Source organism: Lithobates pipiens, unplaced genomic scaffold, assembly GCF_037356315.1.
Source record: "Lithobates pipiens isolate NorthernLeopardFrog02 unplaced genomic scaffold, aLitPip1_a1.2 Scaffold_22, whole genome shotgun sequence".
Taxonomy (NCBI): Eukaryota; Metazoa; Chordata; class Amphibia; order Anura; family Ranidae; genus Lithobates; species Lithobates pipiens.
The window spans coordinates 344,598,834-344,621,098 of record NW_027507784.1 but is presented as its reverse complement, the minus strand read 5'-3'; the positions used below and the strand labels follow the sequence as shown (position 1 = coordinate 344,621,098).

Genomic DNA, 22,265 nt, shown 5'->3' with positions numbered 1-22,265 from the left:
CACATCAGTGGTCCCCCCATCACATCAGAGGTTCCCCCATCACATCAGAGTTCCCCCCATCACATCAGAGGTTCCCCCATCACATCAGAGTTCCCCCATCACATCAGTGGTCCCCCCATCACATCAGAGGTCCCTCCATCACATCAGAGGTCCCTCCATCACATCAGAGGTCCTCACATCACATCAGAGGTCCCCCATCACATCAGAGGTCCCCCATCACATCAGAGGTCCCTCCATCACATCAGAGGTCCCTCCATCACATCAGAGGTTCTCTCATCACATCAGAGGTCCTCCCCATCACATCAGAGGTTCCCCATCACATCAGAGGTCCCTCTATCATATCAGAGGTCCCCATCACATCAGAGGTCCTCACATCACATCAGAGGTTCCCCCATCACATTAGAGGTCCTCCCCATCACATCAGAGGTCCTCCCCATCACATCAGAGGTTCCCCCATCACATCAGAGGTTCCCCCATTACATCAGAGGTCCCTCTATCATATCAGAGGTCCCCCATCACATCAGAGGTCCTCGCATCACATCAGATGTCCTCCCATCACATCAGAGGTCCCTCCATCACATCAGAGGTCCCCCATCACATCAGAGGTCCCCCAATCACATCAGTGGTTCCCCCATCACATCAGAGTTCCCCCCATCATATCAGAGTTCCCCCATCACATCAGAGGTTCCCCCATCACATCAGAGTTCCTCCATCACATCAGTGGTTCCCCCCATCACATCAGTGGTTCCCTCCATCACATCAGTGGTTCCCCCCATCACATCAGAGGTCCCCCATCACATCAGAGGTCCCCATCACATCAGAGGCTCCTCCATCACATCAGAGTTCCCCCATCACATCAGTGGTTCCCCCCATCACATCAGTGGTTCCCCCCATCACATCAGAGGTTCCCCCATCACACCAGAGCCCCCGCATCACATCAGAGGTTCCCCCATCACATCAGAGTTCCCCCATCACATGAGTGGTTCCCCCCATCACATGAGTGGTTCCCCCCCATCACATCAGAGGTTCCCCCATCACATCAGAGGTCCCCCATCACATCAGAGGTTCCCCCATCACATCAGAGGTTCCCCCATCACATCAGAGGTTCCCCCCATCACATCAGAGGTTCCCCCATCACATCAGAGGTTCCCCCCATCACATCAGAGGTTCCCCCATCACATCAGAGGTCCCCCCCCCACACACACACACACACCATGGCGATTCATGATTCTAAATCAGGGCAAATCCAATGCTTACGGCACCCCAGGGGAACCCAAGCAGCACCTGACCCCCTTGGTTGAGAAGCATTGCCCTAGAAGACCTCCAGCTTGACTGATTCAACCTTGTCCTCTAATAGTAAATGACCCATAGATTTTATTGGCGCTTCTTTTCTCTATAGCTGTCCTTGTAGCACTCGGGGGGTATGTGCAGAATTTCTCTTCTACAAAAGGCGAGACGTGTGCCAGGATGTCATGCCACCCTATTGGCAGGATGCCAGGGAACGGCTGGCTCTCTATAGGCTGCTCCCATTGTTGGCTGATGATTAATTGGCATCCTAATTCATCGTCTCCCATAACAGGCGCCGTTTTACTTTGTTCGCATAATGAAGGTTTATGTATTTAAATACACCAGAGAAACCATCAGCATCAGCGGTGCTCCCCTCCTTAGCAGTTCATGTTTTCCTCTGTACCAGGTAGGAGCACAGCTGGATTCATTAGTGGGCTTTATTAGTGCACAGCTATTTTTGCATTTTCTTTTTTATTTAACATTAAAAAAAAAAATTACAGGTATATACAGTATATAGCGCCAACAGTTTACATAGCACTTTACACTTACATCAGCCCCTGCCCTCTAGGAGCTTACAATCTAAGGTCCCCACCTCACATACATGACCTGTATCGGGAGTGGTGATCAGTGTCGTGTCACACACAGCCCCCCCCCCCCCCCACAGCTAGAATCACTCCCTAGGACACACTTAACCCCCTACAGTGCCACCTAGTGGTTAACCCCTTCACTGCCAGTCACATTTACAAAGTAATCAACGCATTTTTATAGCACTGATTGCTGTATAAATGTGAATGGTCCCAAAATCACGCCAAATGTGTCCGCCATAATGTCACAGTCACAATTAAAATCTCTGATCGCCGACATTACTAATAAAAAAAAATATTAATAAAAATGCCATAAAAATATCCCCTATTTTGTAGACGCTCTAACTTTTGTGCAAACCAATCAATAAACGCTTATTGCGTTTTTTTTTTTTTTTTACCCCAAATATGTAGAAGAATACATATCGACCTAAACTGAGGAAAAAAATGTTTTTTTTATATATTTTTTTGGGGATATTTATTATAGCAAAAAGTAAAAAATAATGCGGTTTTTTTTTCAAAATTGTCGCTATTTTTTGTTTATAGCGCAAAAAATAAAAATGTACCCATAACCACTTGGAAAATTGAGATGTAACCACCTGATGACTGCTCACTGTAAATATACTGCGAGTGGGTGGCAGATGCAGGCACAATGACGTACCTGTATTTTGGCTGATTCTCTCGGGTTTGGCGGCACGAATGAACACAGAACTCTGTGTACTGTAAACAGCAATCTGGCTGCTTCTTCCCCTTGCAAAGCAGGGAGACAAAACAGCCAGATAATAAAGTAAAAGCAGCCCACATTACACAGAGTTAGGCACATAGTTAACCCCTTCATCGCCCTACATCACATATGTCGAAGACAAGGCCTGCGGGCCCTATGCGGCCCTCCAGGTCTTGTCATGTCATTGTCACGTGGCCCTCACACCCAATTTTGCAGCCAGAGCATGGCCGAAGCTCCATTCTTGCCGACTCCTCCTGCTCTCACCCTCTCCTCCCAGAGGATTCTCTTTTACAAGGGAAAGCTTTTCCCTCAGTGGCTACCGGATCGACCAGATTGCTGCATGCACTCAGGGCGGGGCCAAACTGTGCATAGTACACCCCTAAACCTGCACAAAACTCACCCCTAAACCCTGCACTCTGTACAAAACACACCCCTAAACCCTGCACTCTGCACAAAACACACCCCTAAACCCTGCACTCTGTACAAAACACACTTCTAAACCCTGCACTCTGTACAAAACACACCTCTAAACCCTGCACTCTGTACAAAACACACCCCTAAACCCTGCACTCTGTACAAAACACACCCCTAAACCCTGCACTCTGTACAAAACACACCCCTAAACCCTGCGCTCTGTACAAAACACACCCCTAAACCCTGCATTCTGTACAAAACACATCCCTAATCCCTGCACTCTGTACAAAACACACCCCTAAAACCTGCACTCTGTACACAACACACCCCTAAACCCTGCACTCTGTACAAAACACACCCCTAATCCCTGCACTTTGTACAAAACACACCCCTAAACCCTGCACTCTGTACAAAACACACCCCTAAACCCTGCATTCTGTACAAAACACATCCCTAATCCCTGCACTCTGTACAAAACACACCCCTAAAACCTGCACTCTGTACAAAACGCACCTCTAAACCCTGCACTCTGTACCAAACACACCCCTAAACCCTGCACTCTGTACAAAGCACACCCCTGCAGTTACCCAAGCAGACCCCGGCTGGCTGGTAGCGGGCTAGGGCAGGCAGCGCCGGGTTTTGGAGGGTAGCAGGCTCCGGTGGCAGCGGCAGGCTTCAGCGAGCAGCGGGCTCCAGTGGCACTGGCAGGTTTCGGGCTTCGGTGGGTTGCAGGCTCTGGCAGTGCTTCAAAAAACACACCTCCCACGCCCATCCCCGGCATAGGAATTCATGCGCCGGCATCCTGAAAGGAGCTGGGCGCATGGATAGGGAGGGCGGTGGGGCATGGATAGGGAGGGCGGCAGGGCATGGATAGGGAGGGTGGTGGGGTATGGATAGGGAGGGCGGCGGGGCATGGATAGGGAGGGGGGCGGGGTATGGATAGGGAGCGCCCACAATAGATGGGCCACCAATGCAGACAGTGTCTCCTAGCCATCCTATCATAGTCACAATATAAGTCACTGATCACCGCCATTACAATATAAAGTCTAAAGCTTTGTAAATCCCACTATACATCCCCTAGTTTGTAGACCCCATTACTTTCACACAACCTGATTAATATACATTTAGGCCCCTTTCACACTGATGTCCCGTTCAGGCCCGCCTGTCAGTTTTTCAGGCGGACCTGAACGGGTGCTCCATAGAGCTCTATGGAGCGTCGGATGTCAGAGGTGACAAGTCCGCTGACATCCGACCCGCTCCGATCCAAAAAAGTGTAACGGAGGAAAAAGCTATTTTTCCATCCGTCCGCGGATCGGATCGGGTGACGACGGGCACTGCGGTCCGTCGTCATCCGATCTCCCATAGGGGAGAGCGGCGCTGTGACAGGTCCGTCCCTGCGCAGTGTGCAGAGACAGACCTGTCATCTCCCTGCTCAGCGGGAATCGACGGAGTGATCCCCGCTGAGCAAACGGATATCCACGGGGCGGATCAGAAGTGATCCGCCCCGTGTGAAAGGACCCTTATTGTAATTTTTAATTTTATTTTTTATTTTTTTTACCAAAGACGTAGCAGAATACAGTTTAGCCTAAATTTATGAAGAAATTCGATTTTTTGGGTTGGATATATTTTTTTTAACAGCAAGTAGGAAATATCGCGTTTTTTCTAAATTTTCCGTCTTTTTTTGTTTATATAATAATAAAAAAATAAAAAAACGCAGAGGTGATCAAATACCATCAAAAGAAAGCTCTATTTGTGGGAAAGAAATTATATCAATTTAATTAGGGTACAGTGTTGCATGACCGCACAATTACTAGTTAAATAAGCGCAGTGATGAATAGCCAAAAAATGGGCTGGTCATGAAGAGGGTAATACCTTCTGGAGGTCAAGTGGTTAAAGCTTGTGGGCCCCGATGCAAAAGTTGACCTGGTGCCCCCCTCTCTACCATCTGCCATTTCCACCGTTTGCCAAGATACTACCAGTACATGCCAAGCTACTCCTGCTGCTGCCTGCTCATGCACACGAGGTGGGGACAGGCAGGCCACACTCAGAGCTGCTGGGTGAAAGCGGTGGGCTTCAATGTAAAAGAGGAAACTCGGAGGGCCCGGCCTGGGCCCCACCAGGGGTGTGCGGACCCCCTGACTTCCAGATTCTTACACACCCGGCAGCTTAGAGTGTAGCCTGCCTGTCCCCACCTTGTGTGCAGGGCTGGGAAAAGGGGGTGGGCAGGAGGGACGGTTGCCCTGGGCACTGTGGTATCTTGTGAGGTGAGATGGGGGGCGGCGGGATTTGTGTTGGGAGGGGGAATTTGGGGAGCGGCAGGGGGTAAGAATTGTTCTTGGACGGCAAATTTAGGGAGGTGCAGTAGCTAGGAGTGGTTATTTGGAGGGATTTGTCCTAGGAGGGGGGAATGGGGAAGAGGATTTGTGCTAGGAGGGGGGATTTGTGCTATAAAAGTAATATGGTAGAGAATAAATATTTTTGAGGGGGGGGGGATTTGTGCTAGTAGGGATGACTGGGGGAGGGGAATCTGTTCTGGAAGAGGGGATTTGGAGTGGGGGGGGTGTGTTTGGAGAGGCTTTTGAAGAGGGGTAGAAGATTTGTGCTAGGAGAGGGATTTTTTTTTAGAAGGGGGAATTGTTTTTTTGGGGGGCGAGAGGATTTGAGCTGGGTAGGATGAGGGGGGCAAATATTTCAGCAGGTTGCGGATTTGTAATGAGAGGAGGGGGAGTTTAGGTTTGAGGGGGTGAGCATTTAGATTAGTTATCGATTTTTTTTGGGGGGGGGGGTTTCCCCTGAGACATAATGCTCATACATCTTTTTTGGAGGGGGGGGGGGTGCAATTTGGCAAGCTCATGGTGTAGAACATGACGTGACAGGGAGGCCACAAGGGCCCCCAGGAGCATAGGCGGGGTCACCATTGCGACCCCTCGAGCTCCGCCCATACTGGAGGTCGGCAAACTCACCTGAAAAGTTTCACTTTCTGTAAAAACAGAAGCGCTGCGCGTTCTCGCGCTTTTTTGTAGGTAGTCTACCCTCTCCGAGCCTCCCAGGTTGTTGAGTCTTTTTCAATAAAGAAAATTTTTTTTTTTTGTCTTTTGAAGTTTTGGATAAAGCTTTGCAGCCGTTTCTCAGACTAACAGAGGAGCGTGTGAGAGGTGCGAGCCGTATTAAAAGTCCTTTTGATTGTGCAGAATTTTATTTCAAAGGGAGGATTCTGCACTTTTTATCTGAGGCTGAGATATTTGAAGGAAGATTTGAGCAATCGAAGCGGAACAAACAGAAAGTGACACGCTGGAGTCGATTTCCATATCTTGTGCTTTAGCGTGTCGGAGAAAATAAATAAATAAACGCACTGCAGAGATGTCAGCTGTGATAAATCAGAGAGGTCTGTATTCCTCCCAACGCAGCCCGGCGCTGAGACAAGGACACCGGCGCTGCAAAGGAACTTGTGGAGCTCTGAGGGCCGCTTGATGCAGAATTACAGCTGGTGCTAAATGTATAAAACGACGGCGTGTAAAGCCATGCTGCTCAACTTATAGGGGACAAGGGACCCCCCCAATGTGCCAGCTTAAAGCACCATAGGGCCACACATAATATTTAGTAAATGTAACGTTACAGAAGACTGTCAGAAACATCCTACAGGAGATGGTCAGAGACTGCAGACATGATACAGGAGATGGTCAGAGACTGCAGACATGATACAGGAAATTGTCAGAGACGGCAGACATAGAGATGGTCAGAGATTGCAGACATATTGCAGGAGATGGTCAGAGACTGCAGACATGATACAGGAGATGGTCAGAGACTGCAGACATGATACAGGAGATGGTCAGAGACTGCAGACATGATACAGGAAATTGTCAGAGACGGCAGACATAGATATTGGTCAGAGACTGCAGACATATTGCAGGAGATGGTCAGAGACTGCAGACATGATACAGGAAATGGTCAGAGACTGCAGACATGATACAGGAGATGGTCAGAGACGGCAGACATAGAGATGGTCAGAGACTGCAGACATATTGCAGGAGATGGTCAGAGACTGCAGACATGATACAAGCGATGGTCAGAGACTGCAGACATACTAGAGGAGATGGTCAGGGACTGCAGACAGGATACAGGAGATGGTCAGAGACTGCAGACATACTACAGGAGATGGTCAGAGACTGCAGACATACTATAGGAGCAAAGGCATGTGTACAGGGCGTGCCTGGGCACACCCTAATCACCCGCGCTGTCTCCCAAGATCTGCCCTGAAATGTTGCACTCAAGAGCGTGTGTGTAGCCTCCGATTGTGAGGTTTACCAGAGCCGCTGAGTGTGTGAACTGTCATATAATGTCACGGCTTGCAGAGAGAGAGACCAACTGTCAAAATTCACCGGTGATGACGGGGGTGGGCGGGACCAAACAGCTATCAAATACCAGCCAATGAGAAGGGGTCTGGTTGGGCTACTACATTTATGTGGCCCAGCCCCGTTCTTAAGCTGCCCAATCATTGGCTGGTGTTGATAGCTGCTTGGCCCCGCCCATCCCAGACATTGCGGCTGAGTTGTGATATCTCCTCTCTCCCTGTAAGTAGTTACATTATCTGACAGTTTCACACACCAAGCGGCTCTGGCAAGTCTGTCTGCTGCATGTGAAACTCCTCCTCTCCCCTGCCAGTGCAAATCAATGCTGCCTATCAGTGCCAGTGTCAACCAATGCTGCCTATCAGTGCCAAATAGTGCCAACCAATGCTGCCTATTTGTGCCAACCAATGCTGCCTATCAGTGCCAACCAGTGCCAACCAATGCTGCCACTCAGTGCCAACCAAAGCTCCCTATCAGTGCCTAAGCAATGCTGCCTATCGCTGCCAACCAATGCTGCCACTCAGTGCCAACCAGTGCCAACCAATGCTGCCACTCAGTGCCAACCAAAGCTCCCTATCAGTGCCAAAGCAATGCTGCCTATCGCTGCCAACCAATGCTGCCAATCAGTGCAAACTAATGCTGATTATCAGTGCCAACCAATGCTGCCTATCAGTGCCAACCAATGCTGCCTATCAGTGCTAACCAATTTTGTCATGCCAATCAGTGCCAATCAATGATGCCAATTAATGCCTATCAGTGCCAATCAATGCTGCCAATCAGTGCCAACCAATGCTGCCAATCAGTGCCCATCAGTAATGCCTGCCAGTGCCCATCAATGATGCCTATCAGTGGCAATCAGTGCTGCCTATCAATACCCATAAGTGTTGCCAATCAGAGCCCATCAGTGCTGTCTATCAGTGCCAGTGTCCATAAGTGCTCTAATCAAAGCCCATCAGTGCCGCCTATCAGTGCTGCCTATCAATGCCACCTATCAGTGCTGCCAGTCAGTGCCACCTATCAGTGGCACCTATCAGTGCTACCAATTAGTGCCCATCAGCGCTGCCAATCAGTGTGGCCTATCAGTGCTACAACTCAGTGCCCATCATTGCTGCCAATAAGTGGCAATCATTGTTGCCTGACAGTGTGCCCATCAGTGAACCCTACAGACTAATACACCATTAAAGTTCATGTGCGTGTAAAGGCTGTAAAGGTGTCCCAATACTTTTGACAATATAATGTGCGTGTATGCGTTTGAGCTTTGGGGTGCACATCCTAATGCAATAGGCTGTGCACACCTATGTACCGTAGAGGGTCAGAGACTGCAGACATACTACAGGAGATGGTCAGAGACTGCAGACATAGTACAGGCAGGGCCGTCTTCCCGAGCGGGCACACCTAGGCACAGCCCAGGGGCCCCAGATGCACATGGGACCCCAATGGGGCTTGTCAGATCTAGAGTGAAGGCATTGGAATTGCCTCCGCTCTGCTCGCTGTCACACACAGCCCCGCCTCCTCCTAACCCCACGCTTGTGATAGACAGAATGCGGGTCCAATGCTAGGATGTGTTCTGCCTATCACAGGCGCGGGGTTAGGAGGAGGCGGGGCTGTGTGTGACAGTGAGCAGAGCGAAGACAATTTCATATAAGCGGTAACAGCGTGCTATCCGCCCTGTGATCTCCGGCTCTCCTCTTCCTTCCTCTTCCACAGTGGGTCTGCAAGGGAGGGCACAGTGAGGTTGCAATGGGGGCACGGTGAGGCTGCAATATTGGGCACGGTGAGGCTGCAAGGGGTGCAGTGATGCTGCAATGTTGGCACAGTGAGGCTGTGAGGCTGCAATTTTGGGCACGGTGAGGCTGCAATGTTGGCACAGTGAGGCTGCAATGTTGGCACAGTGAGGCTGCAATGTTGGGCATGGTGAGGCTGCAATGGTGGGCATGGTGAGGCTGCAATGTTGGCACAGTGAGGCTGCAATGTTGGCACAGTGAGGCTGCAATGTTGGGCACGGTGAGAAATTATACTTTAATTCTTGAGAGTAGGTGCGAAAATTGGGATAGGCTTGTAGGGGCCCCAGTGCATTACTTTGCCCAGGGCCCATGATGCTGTTAAGATGGCCCTGACTACTGGAGATGGTCAGAGACTGCAGGCACACTACAGGAGATAGAAAAATAGAAATTACAGCGCTAAAAAAAAAACAAAAAAACACAATAACTAAAATAAATTAAAGCAGTTGCTAAAACTGTTAGATACACACATGTACAGATAAGAAACTAAATGTAGCTGCTCTATAAATATAAAAACAAATAAAATAACACAAAAAAATAAAATAAATTAAGACTAATCCAAACAGTGACAAAATAGACATTTTCTCTTTTTTCCATTGTGGACAAAACTTCAGCTGTGCGTTTACATTCGCTGGGACCTTCAGTCATGAGAGGATTAGTCTCTGCAACAACCCGTGCACCTTGGCCCATAGCAGGGGTGCCCAAACCTTTTGAAGAGTGAGGGCCACTTAAGAGACTTGGTAACCGGTCGTGGGTCACAATGAGCGGAGCGGGCGGATTACAGGTCCGTGTCTACTCTGCATATGCAGAGCAGACACAGACCACTCTTCTCTACGGGCCCTCTGATCTGTTCCTCCTAGACATCCACCATAGAGGTTAATGGAGGGACCTCATTGTACCAATCATGTGAAAGGGGCCTAAGGCTGCTTTCACACTGATGCACTGTGATTTACCTGCACCGTGGGTGCAGCACAGTGCACCTGTGGCTTTCCTGCGGGTTAACTGCACCTTGCCATAGAATTCTATTATATCCCGCAGGTGTGGTGCACCGAATCTCCTGCATTCAGGACTTCTGGTGAGCTTTCAGAAAGCGCACCAAACCCACAGGTAATAACAGAAGTCTATGGCTCAGTGCAGGTAGCCCACAGGTGCACTGTGCTGCACCTGTGCAGGGCCAGTGCTACCACTAGGCAAACTAGGCAGCTGCCTAGGGCGCACTGCTGCCTAGGGCGCCTGGCCACTGGTGTTTCTACTCTCTTCTCTTTCGAGCAAGCAACTAAGTCTCAGCATCAGCAGGAAACCGCCGCTCCATTCGCACATAGTGTCAGAGGCGCAGCAGCGGCGAAGAACTATGTCTGTGCCCCGACTCCCGAATGAATGGAAGCAAGCAAACATTCACTGATGGGCGCTGGTGAGGCTGCATTAATGGGTGCTGGTGAGACTGAATTGATGGGCGCTGGTAGGCTGCATTGATGGATGCTGGTGAGGCTGCATTGATGGGCACTGGTAGGCTGCATTGATGGGCGCTGGTAAACTGCATTGATGGGCACTGGTAGGCTGAATTGATGGGCACTGGTAGGCTGCATTGATGGGCGCTGGTAGGCTGCATTGATGGGCACTGGTAGGCTGAATTGATGGGCACAGGTAGGCTGCATTGATGGGCGCTGATATGCTGCATTGATGGGCACTGGTAGGCAAAATAGATGGTCGCTGGTAGGCTGCATTGATGGGCGCTGGTAGGCTGCATTAATGGATGCTGGTGAGGCTGAATTGATGGGCACTAGTAGGCTGCATTGATGGCCGCTGGTGAGGCCTGACCCGGCTCCGTTGACTCCGCTGATCTCTCCTGCTCCGACCCCGGCTTGTTTGACCCTTCTTTGACTGATTCCTGTTGCCGAACCTCTGCTTGTTACCTGATTCTTCTGCTGGCTCCTGCTTGCTTCTGTGTCTGCTACCTCCTCATCCAGAGATCCTCCCATCCTGGTTCCACGGTCCGTGGCCTTTCTCCACCAGCTGCCTTCTTGCTACAGAGAGCTCCTGCACCTGAAGATCTCTATCTACCTAACATCTGCCGCTGCACCTGGCTGGATCCTCCTACCCCGCTGCACTCCTGTCTCCCTGTTCCCATTCCAGAGAGACTAGAACCAGAGCCGTAAGAGAGGTCCCCTTCCACCAAGTCAGACTCACTATCTGAAAATCCTAACACCCCCTCAACCATACCCATTAATCCTCGGGGGGTATAGAATCATTCCTTGTCAGGATAGTCACATTCTTTATCAAGGGTTGTCGTAAAACAACTTTGGAGACAAGCCCTTTCCAGTCTGGGCCCCCCATATACATGCTCCAACCACTCCCAAAACAGATTCAGTGATTCTGGACATACAAATGACAAATCATATTCATAGGAACCAGCCGGACTGATAAGAGCATAAATATCCTCCGCCTTAAACCCCATGGCTAGGAGCTTATCCACAACCTCCCTCCTGATAGGTGGAATACCTCCTCCTTCCCACCTGAGCTGTACCACATTTCTGAGTTTAATAGAAGAAGGTGCGTTAGGTGGAAGTCGCACAACTGGCTCCTTTCCACTAGCAGCAGCATTACTTTGTCCCAACACAGCCTTAGCATAATTCCTAACTGGGACAAATGACACATTAACTGGCTGTGTAGGAACCTCTGAAATCTGGTTTGGTAAATTATCCACCACGTGATCCTCCCTCCTCCCATCCAGCACAACAGTCCCGCTCACCATAGTCCCAGAAGTACTACAGTTACCAGCAGTCCCGTTATCACGTAAAGACTTCTGTTTAGAACCCGAGTACCTGTCCCAGTCCATCTGAGTACCCGAGTACTGGTCACAGTTCATCTGAGTACCCGAGTACCTGTCACAGTCCATATGAGTACCTGAGTACCTATCACCGCCCTTCAGAGTACCCAAATACCAGTCACCAGGCCATCAGAGAACCTGTCATCAGGCCATCAGAGTACCCCAGTACCTGTCACCAGGCCATCATAGTACCTGAGTACCTGTCACCAGGCCAAGTACCCGAGTACCTGTTACCAGACCATCAGAGTACACAAGTACTTGTCACCAGGCCATCAGAGTACTCAAGTACCTGTCACCAGGCCATCAGAGTACTCAAGTACTTGTCACCAGGCCATCAGAGTACTCAGGTACTTGTCACCAGTCCATCAGAGTACTCAAGTACCTGTCACCAGCCCATCAGAGAACCTGTCACCAGGCCATCAGAGTACCTGAGTACCTGTCACCAGGCCATCAGAGTACCCGAGTACCTGTCACCAGGCCATCAGAGTACCCGAGTACCTGTCACCAGGCCATCAAGTACCCGAGTACCTGTCACCAGGCCATCAGAGTACCCGAATACCTGTCACCAGGCCATCAGAGTACCCGAGTACCTATCTGCAGCCCATCAGAGTACCCGAGTACCTATCTGCAGCCCATCAGAGTACCCGAGTACCTATTTGCAGCCCATGCCTCAAAGAATATACGTTGGGGTGTTTGCTTTCCAAAATGGGGTCATTTTGTGGGTAATTCCACTGTCCTGGTGCTCCTGGACCTTCAAAAGTGTGATGGGTAGGAATGAAATGAGATGTGTCATTTATGCTCCTAGAACGCCTGAAGGTACTACTTCAATGTTCGGCCTCTGTATGTGGCCAGGCTGTGTAAAAGTCCTACACATGTGGTATCGCCATACTCGGGAGGAGTAGCAGAATGTGTTTTGGGGTGTAATTTTTGCTATATACATGCTATATGTTAGAAATATCTTATAAATTCCAAAAACTTCTGGAAAAAATATTAACCGTTCAAAAGACTCATTATGCCTCACAGATTATACATTGGGGTGTTTGCTTTCGAAAATGGGGTCATTTTATGGGCAATTCCATTGTCCTGGTACTCCAGGGCCTTCAAAAGTGTAATAGGTGGCTGTGAAATGCTCGTAGAACATCTGAAAGTGCCACTTTAATGTTGGTGCTCTGTATGTGGCCAGGCTGTGTAAAAGTCTCACACATGTGGTATCGCCGTACTCGGGAAGAGTAGCAGAATGTATTTTGGGGTGTAATTTGTTGTATGCATATGCTGTGTGTGAGAAATAACCTGATAACACGGCAATTTAGTAAAAAAAAAATATATAATAATTAAAAAAAAAATCTTCATTTTGCAAAGAATTGTGGGAAAAAAATTACAACATAAAAAAACTCACCATGCTACTTACTTAATACCTTGGAATGTCTACTTTCTAAAAAGGGGTCATTTGGGGGGTATTTGTACTTTCCTGACTTGTTAGCGTCTCAAGAAATGAGATACACCTGATGTACTGAAGGCCTGATCAGATGTGATCAATTTTCAGTGATTGGCACCATAGTTTGTAGACTCTATAACTTTCACAAAGACCAAATAATATATACTAATGTGGGTTATTTTTACCAAAGATATGTAGCAGTATAAATTTTGGCCAAAATCTATGAAGAACAATTACTAATTAGCAACATTTTATGACAGAAACAAAGAAAAGGGCATTTTTTTCACAAAATTTACATTTTTTATAGCACAAAAGATAAAAAACCCACTAGTGATTAAATACCACTAAAAGAAAGCTCTATTTGTGTGGAAAAAAGGACGCAAGTTTCATATGGGTACAGCGTTGCATGACTGAGTAATTGTCATTCAAATTGTGAGAACGCTGAAAGCTGAAAATTGGTCTGGTCAGGAAGGGGGTGTAAGTGCACTGTACTGAGGTGGTTAAAGGAGACTGAAATAAAATCATTATATGAGTTTACACAGTGCTGGGGGTCCTCATAGCAGCTCTCTGCTCAAGCTGTATCCAGAGAAATGAGGCTCCATCTAAAACCGAACATACAATGTCCCCAAGTCCCTTCTGCCTTGCAATGAAGCTGAACAAATTGATCTTTCTGCTTAGTTAGCCATTTCAAACCTGATGTAGATGCATTAAGTAATTGCAGGATTAGTGTAACATCAGTGTATATAATTACCTGTAAGACCGGCTCCTCCCTCCTGGAAGAGTGCACCGACTTTGCTCTTAAAGCTGAACCCTGAGCAGTTAGAAAAAAACAATAATTAACACCGGTATGAGTTTTATTTAAATACTGATCAGCATGCTGCTGTGCATTGGGGGGGGGGGGGGGGGGGGGTTGGCTGCCTGAACCCGGAAGAGGTAGATGGTGTCCTATCATATACAGTCCCCCATCAGATAGTGTCCGCTGTGTACTGCGCATGCACGTTCTAGCCCCACCATCCAAGTGGACATAGAGTTGGAATATAAAAGAGCTGAACGCAGCGAGGCCGAGCCCGAAGCGTGGCGAGTGAAGCGAGCCCACGAGGGACCCTCTAATTTTCCCAACCCTATCTCCGCTTGGATGGTGGGGCTACCACCTCCACTCACGGCGCAGGCGTCGTTCATCTTCAGAGATTTTCCAAAGCTTCTTCTGCTCCGTACTGCGGTGCGCAGTATGGGGCGGACACTATATGATGCCCGGACTCTATATGCCAGAACACCGGACACCTGATGACATCACAGAAGAAGGTTGGATGTCATACCTGGGCAGTAGATTGCAGCAGGGCAATGCTGGATCCGCTGAATAGGGGAGTCTCTGAATCTAGAGCCCTCTGGGGGGGGGGGGTTTAGGGGAAGTTCCTTTTTCAGTATTCAGGGGCCCTAAATTTGGGGTGCTGATATACAAATAATGAGGGCACCTCTCTATAGTTTGAGTGGGGCACGGCAAGACGCCAACTTTACAGCTGGAAAGCGATGAGATAGAAGAAATAATTCTCAGCGTGTGCTGGTCAGCGTGCCACCAACTTGAATGACTTCTTAATTGCTGGAGGGCGCCCGGCCTCCCATGAAGGCTCATACACCCGCGCAGCCTTCCACAAAGCCCCATAAAAAGGCGTTCTGGTAATTTGGAACATAAGAATCACGAGAACACCATGTGGCCTCCAGCTGATAATTCTTCACAGAGAACAATTCCTCATTTATCTGCAGATTATTCCAATCCTCCTCTTATATCTCCGCTCTGCAATCACAGACAAGTATTTAAAGATTTGGAACAAATGGGATACAAAACAAAGAAGTGTAAAAGTATTTCCTTCAAATGTATCAATTCTATTATTATTATTACACTGAATATAAGAAACAAATGTAACCAGATGTATTACTTTTATTATCATTATTATATTGCACAGTATAGAATGTAACAAAATGTGTTATTTGTATTATTATTATATTAGAAAACATAAAATACAAATGTAACAAAATGTATCACTTTTACTATTATTATAATTATTATTATATTACACAATATAGAAAACAAATGTAACGAGATGTATCACTTCTTTTCTAATTATTTTATTACACAATATATAATACAAATAGAACAAGCTGTATCCATTTTTTGGCACCTTGAAAGCAATGATACAATTTTCAGGTTATTTAAAGCACTTTTCATGATTTACATTTCATTTTAATAAAATCTGATTGCGTATTATTGGATGATTGAAGTGAGCACAGCTTCACCCTATTTACTAAGCTTAGTAAACAATCACCAATCATTTGGTCCTTACCATCTCATCCTATAATATCTTTATTTTTCTATTATATGTGCAAGTATAAGGAGTCACTCCACCCAGAAGTCTCATATCACGTGGGGTCTGTTCTGCTGAGATATCTGGTCTGTTCACCCACTGTGCCTATTATGAGGGGTTCCCACCATCCCTGTGCTGAGTTCTTGGGTCTGTTCACCCGCTGTGCCCATTATGAGGGGTTCCCACCATCCTTGTGCTGAGTTCCCGGGTCTGTACACCCGCTGTGCCCATTATGAGGGGTTGTCACCATCCCTGTGCTGAGTTCCCGGGTCTGTACACCCGCTGTGCCCATTATGAGGGGTTGTCACCATTCCTGAGCTGAGTTCTCGGGTCTGTACACCCACTGTGCCCATTATGAGGGGTTCCCATCATCCCTGTGCTGAGTTCCCAGTTCTGTACACCCGCTGTGCCCATTATGAGGGGTTCCCACCATCCCTGTGCTGAGTTCCCAGGTCTGTAGACATGCTGTGCCCATTATGAGGGGTTCCCACCATCCCTGTGCTGAGTTCCTGGGTCTGTACACCCGCTGTGCCCATTATGAGGGGTTCCCACCATCCCTGTGCTGAGTTCCTGGGTCTGTACACCCGCTGTGCCCATTATGAGGGGTTCCCACCATCCCTGTGCTGAGTTCCTGGGTCTGTACACCAGCTGTGCCCATTATGAGGGGTTCCCACCATCCCTGTGCTGAGTTCCTGGGTCTGTACACCCGCTGTGCCCATTATGAGGGGTTCCCACCATCCCTGTGCTGATTTCTGGGGTCTGTGCATCCGCTGTGCCTATTATGAGGGGTTTCCACCATCCCTGTGCTGAGTTCCGGGGTCTGTACACCCGCTGTGCCTATTATGAGGGGTACCTCCCTCTAGCAACAATACATATCTCACACAACAATAGACCTCTCCCTAGGGTTGCCTCCTCGTCCCTTTAAATCTGAGCACACATTAATTACACAGGTTCTGAGGCTGCGGTAATAAAACTCACTAAGTGCCTTATCTGCATTACATGAACCTCAGAACCCGTGTAATTCATAGGTGTTCGGGTTTAAAGGGGTGTATTTGTCCAGAGAGTCCAGGCTGAAATCTGGAGGCTCAGTTTTATGTCTCTGGGTACCCTGGGGGTTCCCCATCCTGAGTCCCAGATGTGGGTCCCCTACAATGTCTGAAAGGTGAGATAGAGAAAATAGATATGGCGCTATACCTTTTTAAACTCACTAAATATAAGTGTCATAGAAATGTACAGATTTTCCAGCTTGCTGGCTTATAATTTTAAACTCTTAAAATCCTGAATGAACCAAGATATACTAAAATAGTAATAAACCCAATAAATAATATAAATAGTATAGTGCTAAGAATCAGTCAATATTAAATTGTGAATACAAAAATGAATATAAATTTTCCAGCGTGCTGGTTAATAAATTAATATAAAAATAGGGTGAGAATAAGAGTAGGAATAAAAAATGTATAAATATAAATGTGAATTACACAATATAATAAATGAATTAGATAGCTGAAATAAATGGATGAATGATTGATGCTATGTATACTAAACTCAAAGTGCCTGTGACTGTGGTGATGGCGTAACCAAGTGCTTTGGTTTACAAATTCAAAAAAAGTGTGACCATAAAACAGAAACCAAAAATCAAATTTGTACAATTGTGAACACAAGTGAAAAATGAAAAGTGCAACAAAAATATTGTGTTAGGTTTCAAAAAATTCCCAAGTAGAGATCAGAAAATTGGGAAAAAATACAAGTAAAAATCCTCCAAGACATTGTCATCATATCAGACCTCAGAGATGACTCGTATCTTTTCTCCTCCTCAGGGACCGGGGTCAGAAAGTTCTTCTCCAGAGATTCAGTGCCGACCAAGAAAGTGCCGGTAAGTTGTCCTGCAGTTCCTTAACCATTTTCTTACCAAGAAATCACTGGGTTGGGGCGGCTGTCATCCAGACATCCAAAGTTCTGAGCCGGAGAGGGACATCAGCCTGAGATCATGTAAGATGGGAGTTTATGATTTTCTGTTGTTCGGATTTCTGGCAACAAACACACAAAGCGAGTATCACACCGAGTACAGCTACAGCCTAACCCAATGAAGGGTGGAGACCGCTCCGCTATGCCTGGTACTCCAGAGAGTCCTTCTCCACCACATCTATTACTATAGAAAGTCTTGCTTCATCACATGCACTATATTGCCAAAAGTATTGGGACGTCTGCCTTTACACGCACATGAACGTTAATGGTATCCCAGTCTTAGCCCGTATGGTTCAATATTGAGTTGGCTCCGCCATTTGCAGCTATAACCACTTCAACTCTTCTGGGAAGGCCGTCCACAAGGTTTAGGAGGGTGTCTATGAGAATGTTTCACCATTGTTCCAGAAGAGCATTTGTGGGATCAGGCACTGATGTAGACGAGAAGGCCTGGCTCGCAGTCTCTAATTCATCCTAAAGGTGTTCTTTCAGGTGCAGGCCAGTCAAGTTCCTCCACCCCCAAACTCGCTCTTCCATGTCTTTATGGACCTTGCTTTGTGCACTGGTGGGCAGTCATATTGGAACAGGAAGGGGCCGTCCCCAAACTCTTCCCACAAAGATGGGACCATGAAATTGTCCAAAATGTCTTGGTCTTGTCTTGTCTTGGACGCCTTAAGAGTTCCCTTCACTGGAACTAAGGGGCCAAGCCCAACCCCTGAAAAAAAAAACCCACATCATAATCCCCCCTCACCACCAAATGATTTGGACTAGTGCACAAAGCAAGGTCCATAAAAACATGGATGAGCAAGTTTAGGGATGAACACATTTGGGATGAATTAGAGCAGAGACTGTGAGCCAGGCCTTCTCATCCAACATGAGTGCCTGGCCTCACAAATGCTCTTCTGGAAGAATGGTCAAACATTCCCCATAGAGCCACTCCTAAACCTTGTGGGCGGCCTTCCCAGAAGAGTTGAAGCTGTTATAGCAGCAAAGAGTGGGGCCAACTCAATATTGAACCCTCCGGACTAAGACTGGGATGCCATTAAAGTTCATGTGCGTGTAAAGCCAGGTGTCCCAATACTTTTGGTAATATAGTGTATATTAGGCAATACAGACTTCACTTGATTACCGATAACTCTGCTACGTTCTCTCCTGCAGCGAATATGTGGAACCAACTACCCGCTGAGTATTATGTTCATCATCGTCAACGAGTTCTGCGAGAGATTCGCCTACTATGGAATGAAAGGTGAGAGCAGCCGGCTGATAACACCACTCACATATGATTGCCAATCTTTGCCGTGTAGATGTACAGATGGACGCGGTCCAAAGTTCCGGGGGAATGCCAGCTAAGCCTCCATTAGCCCTGACCTTGGATATCGCTGTAACTTTTATTGCTGTCATTGGCTGTAAGAGGGGCGGGGTGCAGATAGATAACGTTCTCTGAACACAAGAGATAAACAGATAAATTGCAGAATATACGTTTGAAGCCTCCAGCAGAACAGGTATATAAAAATGAAATCCCTTGGATGACGCGTTTCGACCAATGAGGTCTTTATTAAATCCAATGTAAAAAGGTCCCATTACCTACTCGCTGTCTGACATATTAATAGGTCCTGACAGCAGGTGGTTATACCAGGAGCTGCAGACATGATTCTGGTACCGTTTTTTTTTTTAGTCGGCGATTGGGTAAAACTTTTACAGCACTCGGAAGGACCCTATCACGTACCTGGTGGAGTCTGGAATGGGATAGAGTCCTCCCTTGCTCCTCCCGCCAGGGGCGTAACTATAGGGGGTGCAGCAGTTGCGACCGCAACTGGGCCCTGTGATGCAGGGGGCCCATGCAGCCCCCTCTACATATGGCCGGCAGCAGCATAGGCAGCTAGGGGTACCAGTGCACCATGCACACAGGTGGCTGGAGGTGGAGGGTGACTAGCAGAGCTCCATGCTCGACTATCGCACTGGCTGCTCTTCAGTTGTGCATTCCCCGCATGACCTGTGTCCTCGGCCGGCTCCTCAGACTACCCCTCTCCTGCTCCATGCATTGCCACTCATTCCAATGTCTGTTCTCCCCAGCCAGAGTCCCGCCCCCCCTTGAGTCCGGCCCACACTGCACTGCATACTTCTCCCGGGTAAACAAACGTTAAGCACACAGATGCAGTGCAGCCCTATGAGAGCCCCCCGAAGGACACTGCAGGCTTGTCTGCAGCCCCTCTCCTCCCCCGTCATACACAGATGATGAAAGGTCTTTCTGGGAGAAATGCTGATCGCCCGTCCAGCACACTGGATGGAGCCCAGGCCAACATGGATGAGTGCGCGGCCTACAGCTTGGTCATGGTGAGTGAGAGGACCCCATCCCCCCACACACCATTACATACCCCCTCCATCTCCCCCTGGGGACAGGGACCCCTTCTCACGTGGGGACAGGGACACCCAACTCCCCTGGGGACAGGGACCCCTTCTCACCTGGGGGCAGTAACTTCATCTGCCCTGGAGAAAAGGTCCTCATCTCTTCTAGGAACGGGGACCCCATCCTGCCTAGGGACAGTCCCCCAATGGGGCACCTAAAAAAAAAAAACTACTAATACCTGTGGTGGAACTACAGGGCTCACAAAGGTCATACCTGTGACCACGCCCTGGAGTTCCACCGCCGGACTTGGAGGGAAGGGCCCTGGCTGGGGTTTAGGGGGACCCTTCATGGTTTCTTGCATCGGGGCCCTGAAGGTTCTAGTTACGCCACTGCCTCCCACCTACACTCCTGAAGGTGGGAATAGAAAGTGTAAAGGCAAGGAGTGGCAGGAGTGCCGGGTAGCTGGCTGGTGATGTCCCCTCTGAAGGTGGGTAGAGCTGGCAGTCACGGTCCTTGGAGCAGGAAGTAGAAGCAGCTGGGTACCAGAGCGTGGACAGGAGCGAAACCAGAAGAAGAGCAGTAGTCAGCAACAACCGGGCAGCAGATTACCGAATCAGCAGGCAAAAGCAAGTCCAGAGGGCAGGCCAAGGTCTGGTAACGGCCGGGCAAAGTGATACCAAGGCAGATCAAGTCCAATAAACAGGCCGAAGTCAGGATACCAGGTAACAGAGTACAGGAGCAAGCAGAGGGGAAGTCCAAAGGCGAGCCGGGTCATAAATGAACAAACAGGAGCAACGGATCAGGACTTGGTGGGTCAGGAAGGAGCTGAAGATCATCCAGCACTTGTTTGCAGTGACAGAGCAGTTTAAATAGGCCATTGGGCGCCAAGTGCCAATGTGTATGCAGGCGCGCATGTACGCTCGCAGCTGCGAGCACATGCACACTCGTTCGCGCACAAATGTGCGCACGTGCACATATCCGTTGCGTGATGAACTGGCATTGCGCGCATTATGTTGGTCCTTTGCTTATGAATATTAGCACGTGTGCATGGTGTACGAGCATGAGCAGATATCCGCACTGGTCTTTTAGTGGTGGAGGTCTGGTTTACCTTACAGGCCCTCCCCATCTTCTGCCACTGCCTGTGGTATTTCTCGGTCTCCAGGAAGCTCAAGACCAGAGTTAGGCAGTTGGGATGGCTTCCCACAAAGGAGATGGAGGAACATCCATTCCCCCATCTCCTCTGTGACATATAAAGTCATGACCCCATTTATTACAATGGATTTCGGGGTGTGTATGCACAGAATGAAGAGGACCCAGCAGGGACACTCTTGGAAGAACTCTTGTGCACCTCCAGGCCGGATTTCACAATGAAGATCACCAGAATGGAGACAGGGATAAGTACTGGACCAGGTGGGCTGCATTATGTTGTTGTTTTACCTTTATTTACCATTCTTTGCATTCTGGCAGTGTTTGCTCCTTATTCCAAGGGAGCCATGCCACCCCCCAGAATGACATCCTCATGTCATATATAATGAGAGGGTATGTAGGAGGAGCCTAGAGAAGGGAAGTGATAATACAGTAATATTACCCACAAGTAATCTGATGATCGGCTTTATAGTGAAAATTTCAAAATGGTGTGACAAATGTCAGCATGCCCAGGAAAACATGTCCTGTGGTGTGCACCATGGCTAATGGTGGTCAGGTATCTCCTAAAGGTGGGAGCGGCCTAAAAGAGGATGATTACACAGAAGGTGAGGCTAGTCGTTGTATATACTGCACACGTATGATGGGGGGGGAGAGGGAGAAAAAGAGGGGGGAAGAGACAGGGGACAGAGGGGGGGAGAGAGAGGGAGACAGAGAAGCGGGAGAGAAAGAGAGGGAGGGGAGAGGGAGGGAAAGAGAGAGGGAGGGGAGAGGGAGGGAAGAGAGAGGGGGGAGAGGGGGAGGGAGGGGGACAGAGAAGTGGGAGAGAAAGAGAGGGAGGGGAGAGAGAGGGGGAGGGAGGGGGGGGACAGAGAAGTGGGAGAGAAAGAGAGGGAGGGGAGAGAGAGGGGGGAGTGGGGAAAGTGATTGAGAGAGGGAGAGAGATGGAGGGGAGAGCGAGGGGGGAGAGAGGAATGAGAGGGGGGAGGGAGAGAAAGGGTAGGGGGAAAGAGGGGGGAGATAGAGAAAGAGTGGGAGTTGAGAGGGGGAGGGGG

At 48.6% G+C, this 22,265-nt stretch overlaps 1 protein-coding gene across 1 annotated transcript in view; it reads left to right on the top strand.

Annotated features, from left to right (window-relative positions):
- Positions 1 to 22,265, top strand: part of LOC143925108 (solute carrier family 15 member 2-like) — an 89,630-nt gene that overhangs the window by 8,122 nt on the left and 59,243 nt on the right. Inside the window, exons 2-3 of the mRNA XM_077449723.1 lie at positions 17,576 to 17,631; positions 18,879 to 18,966. Coding sequence (XP_077305849.1) covers positions 17,576 to 17,631; positions 18,879 to 18,966 — 144 coding nt within the window. The remainder of the gene's footprint in view (positions 1 to 17,575; positions 17,632 to 18,878; positions 18,967 to 22,265) is intronic.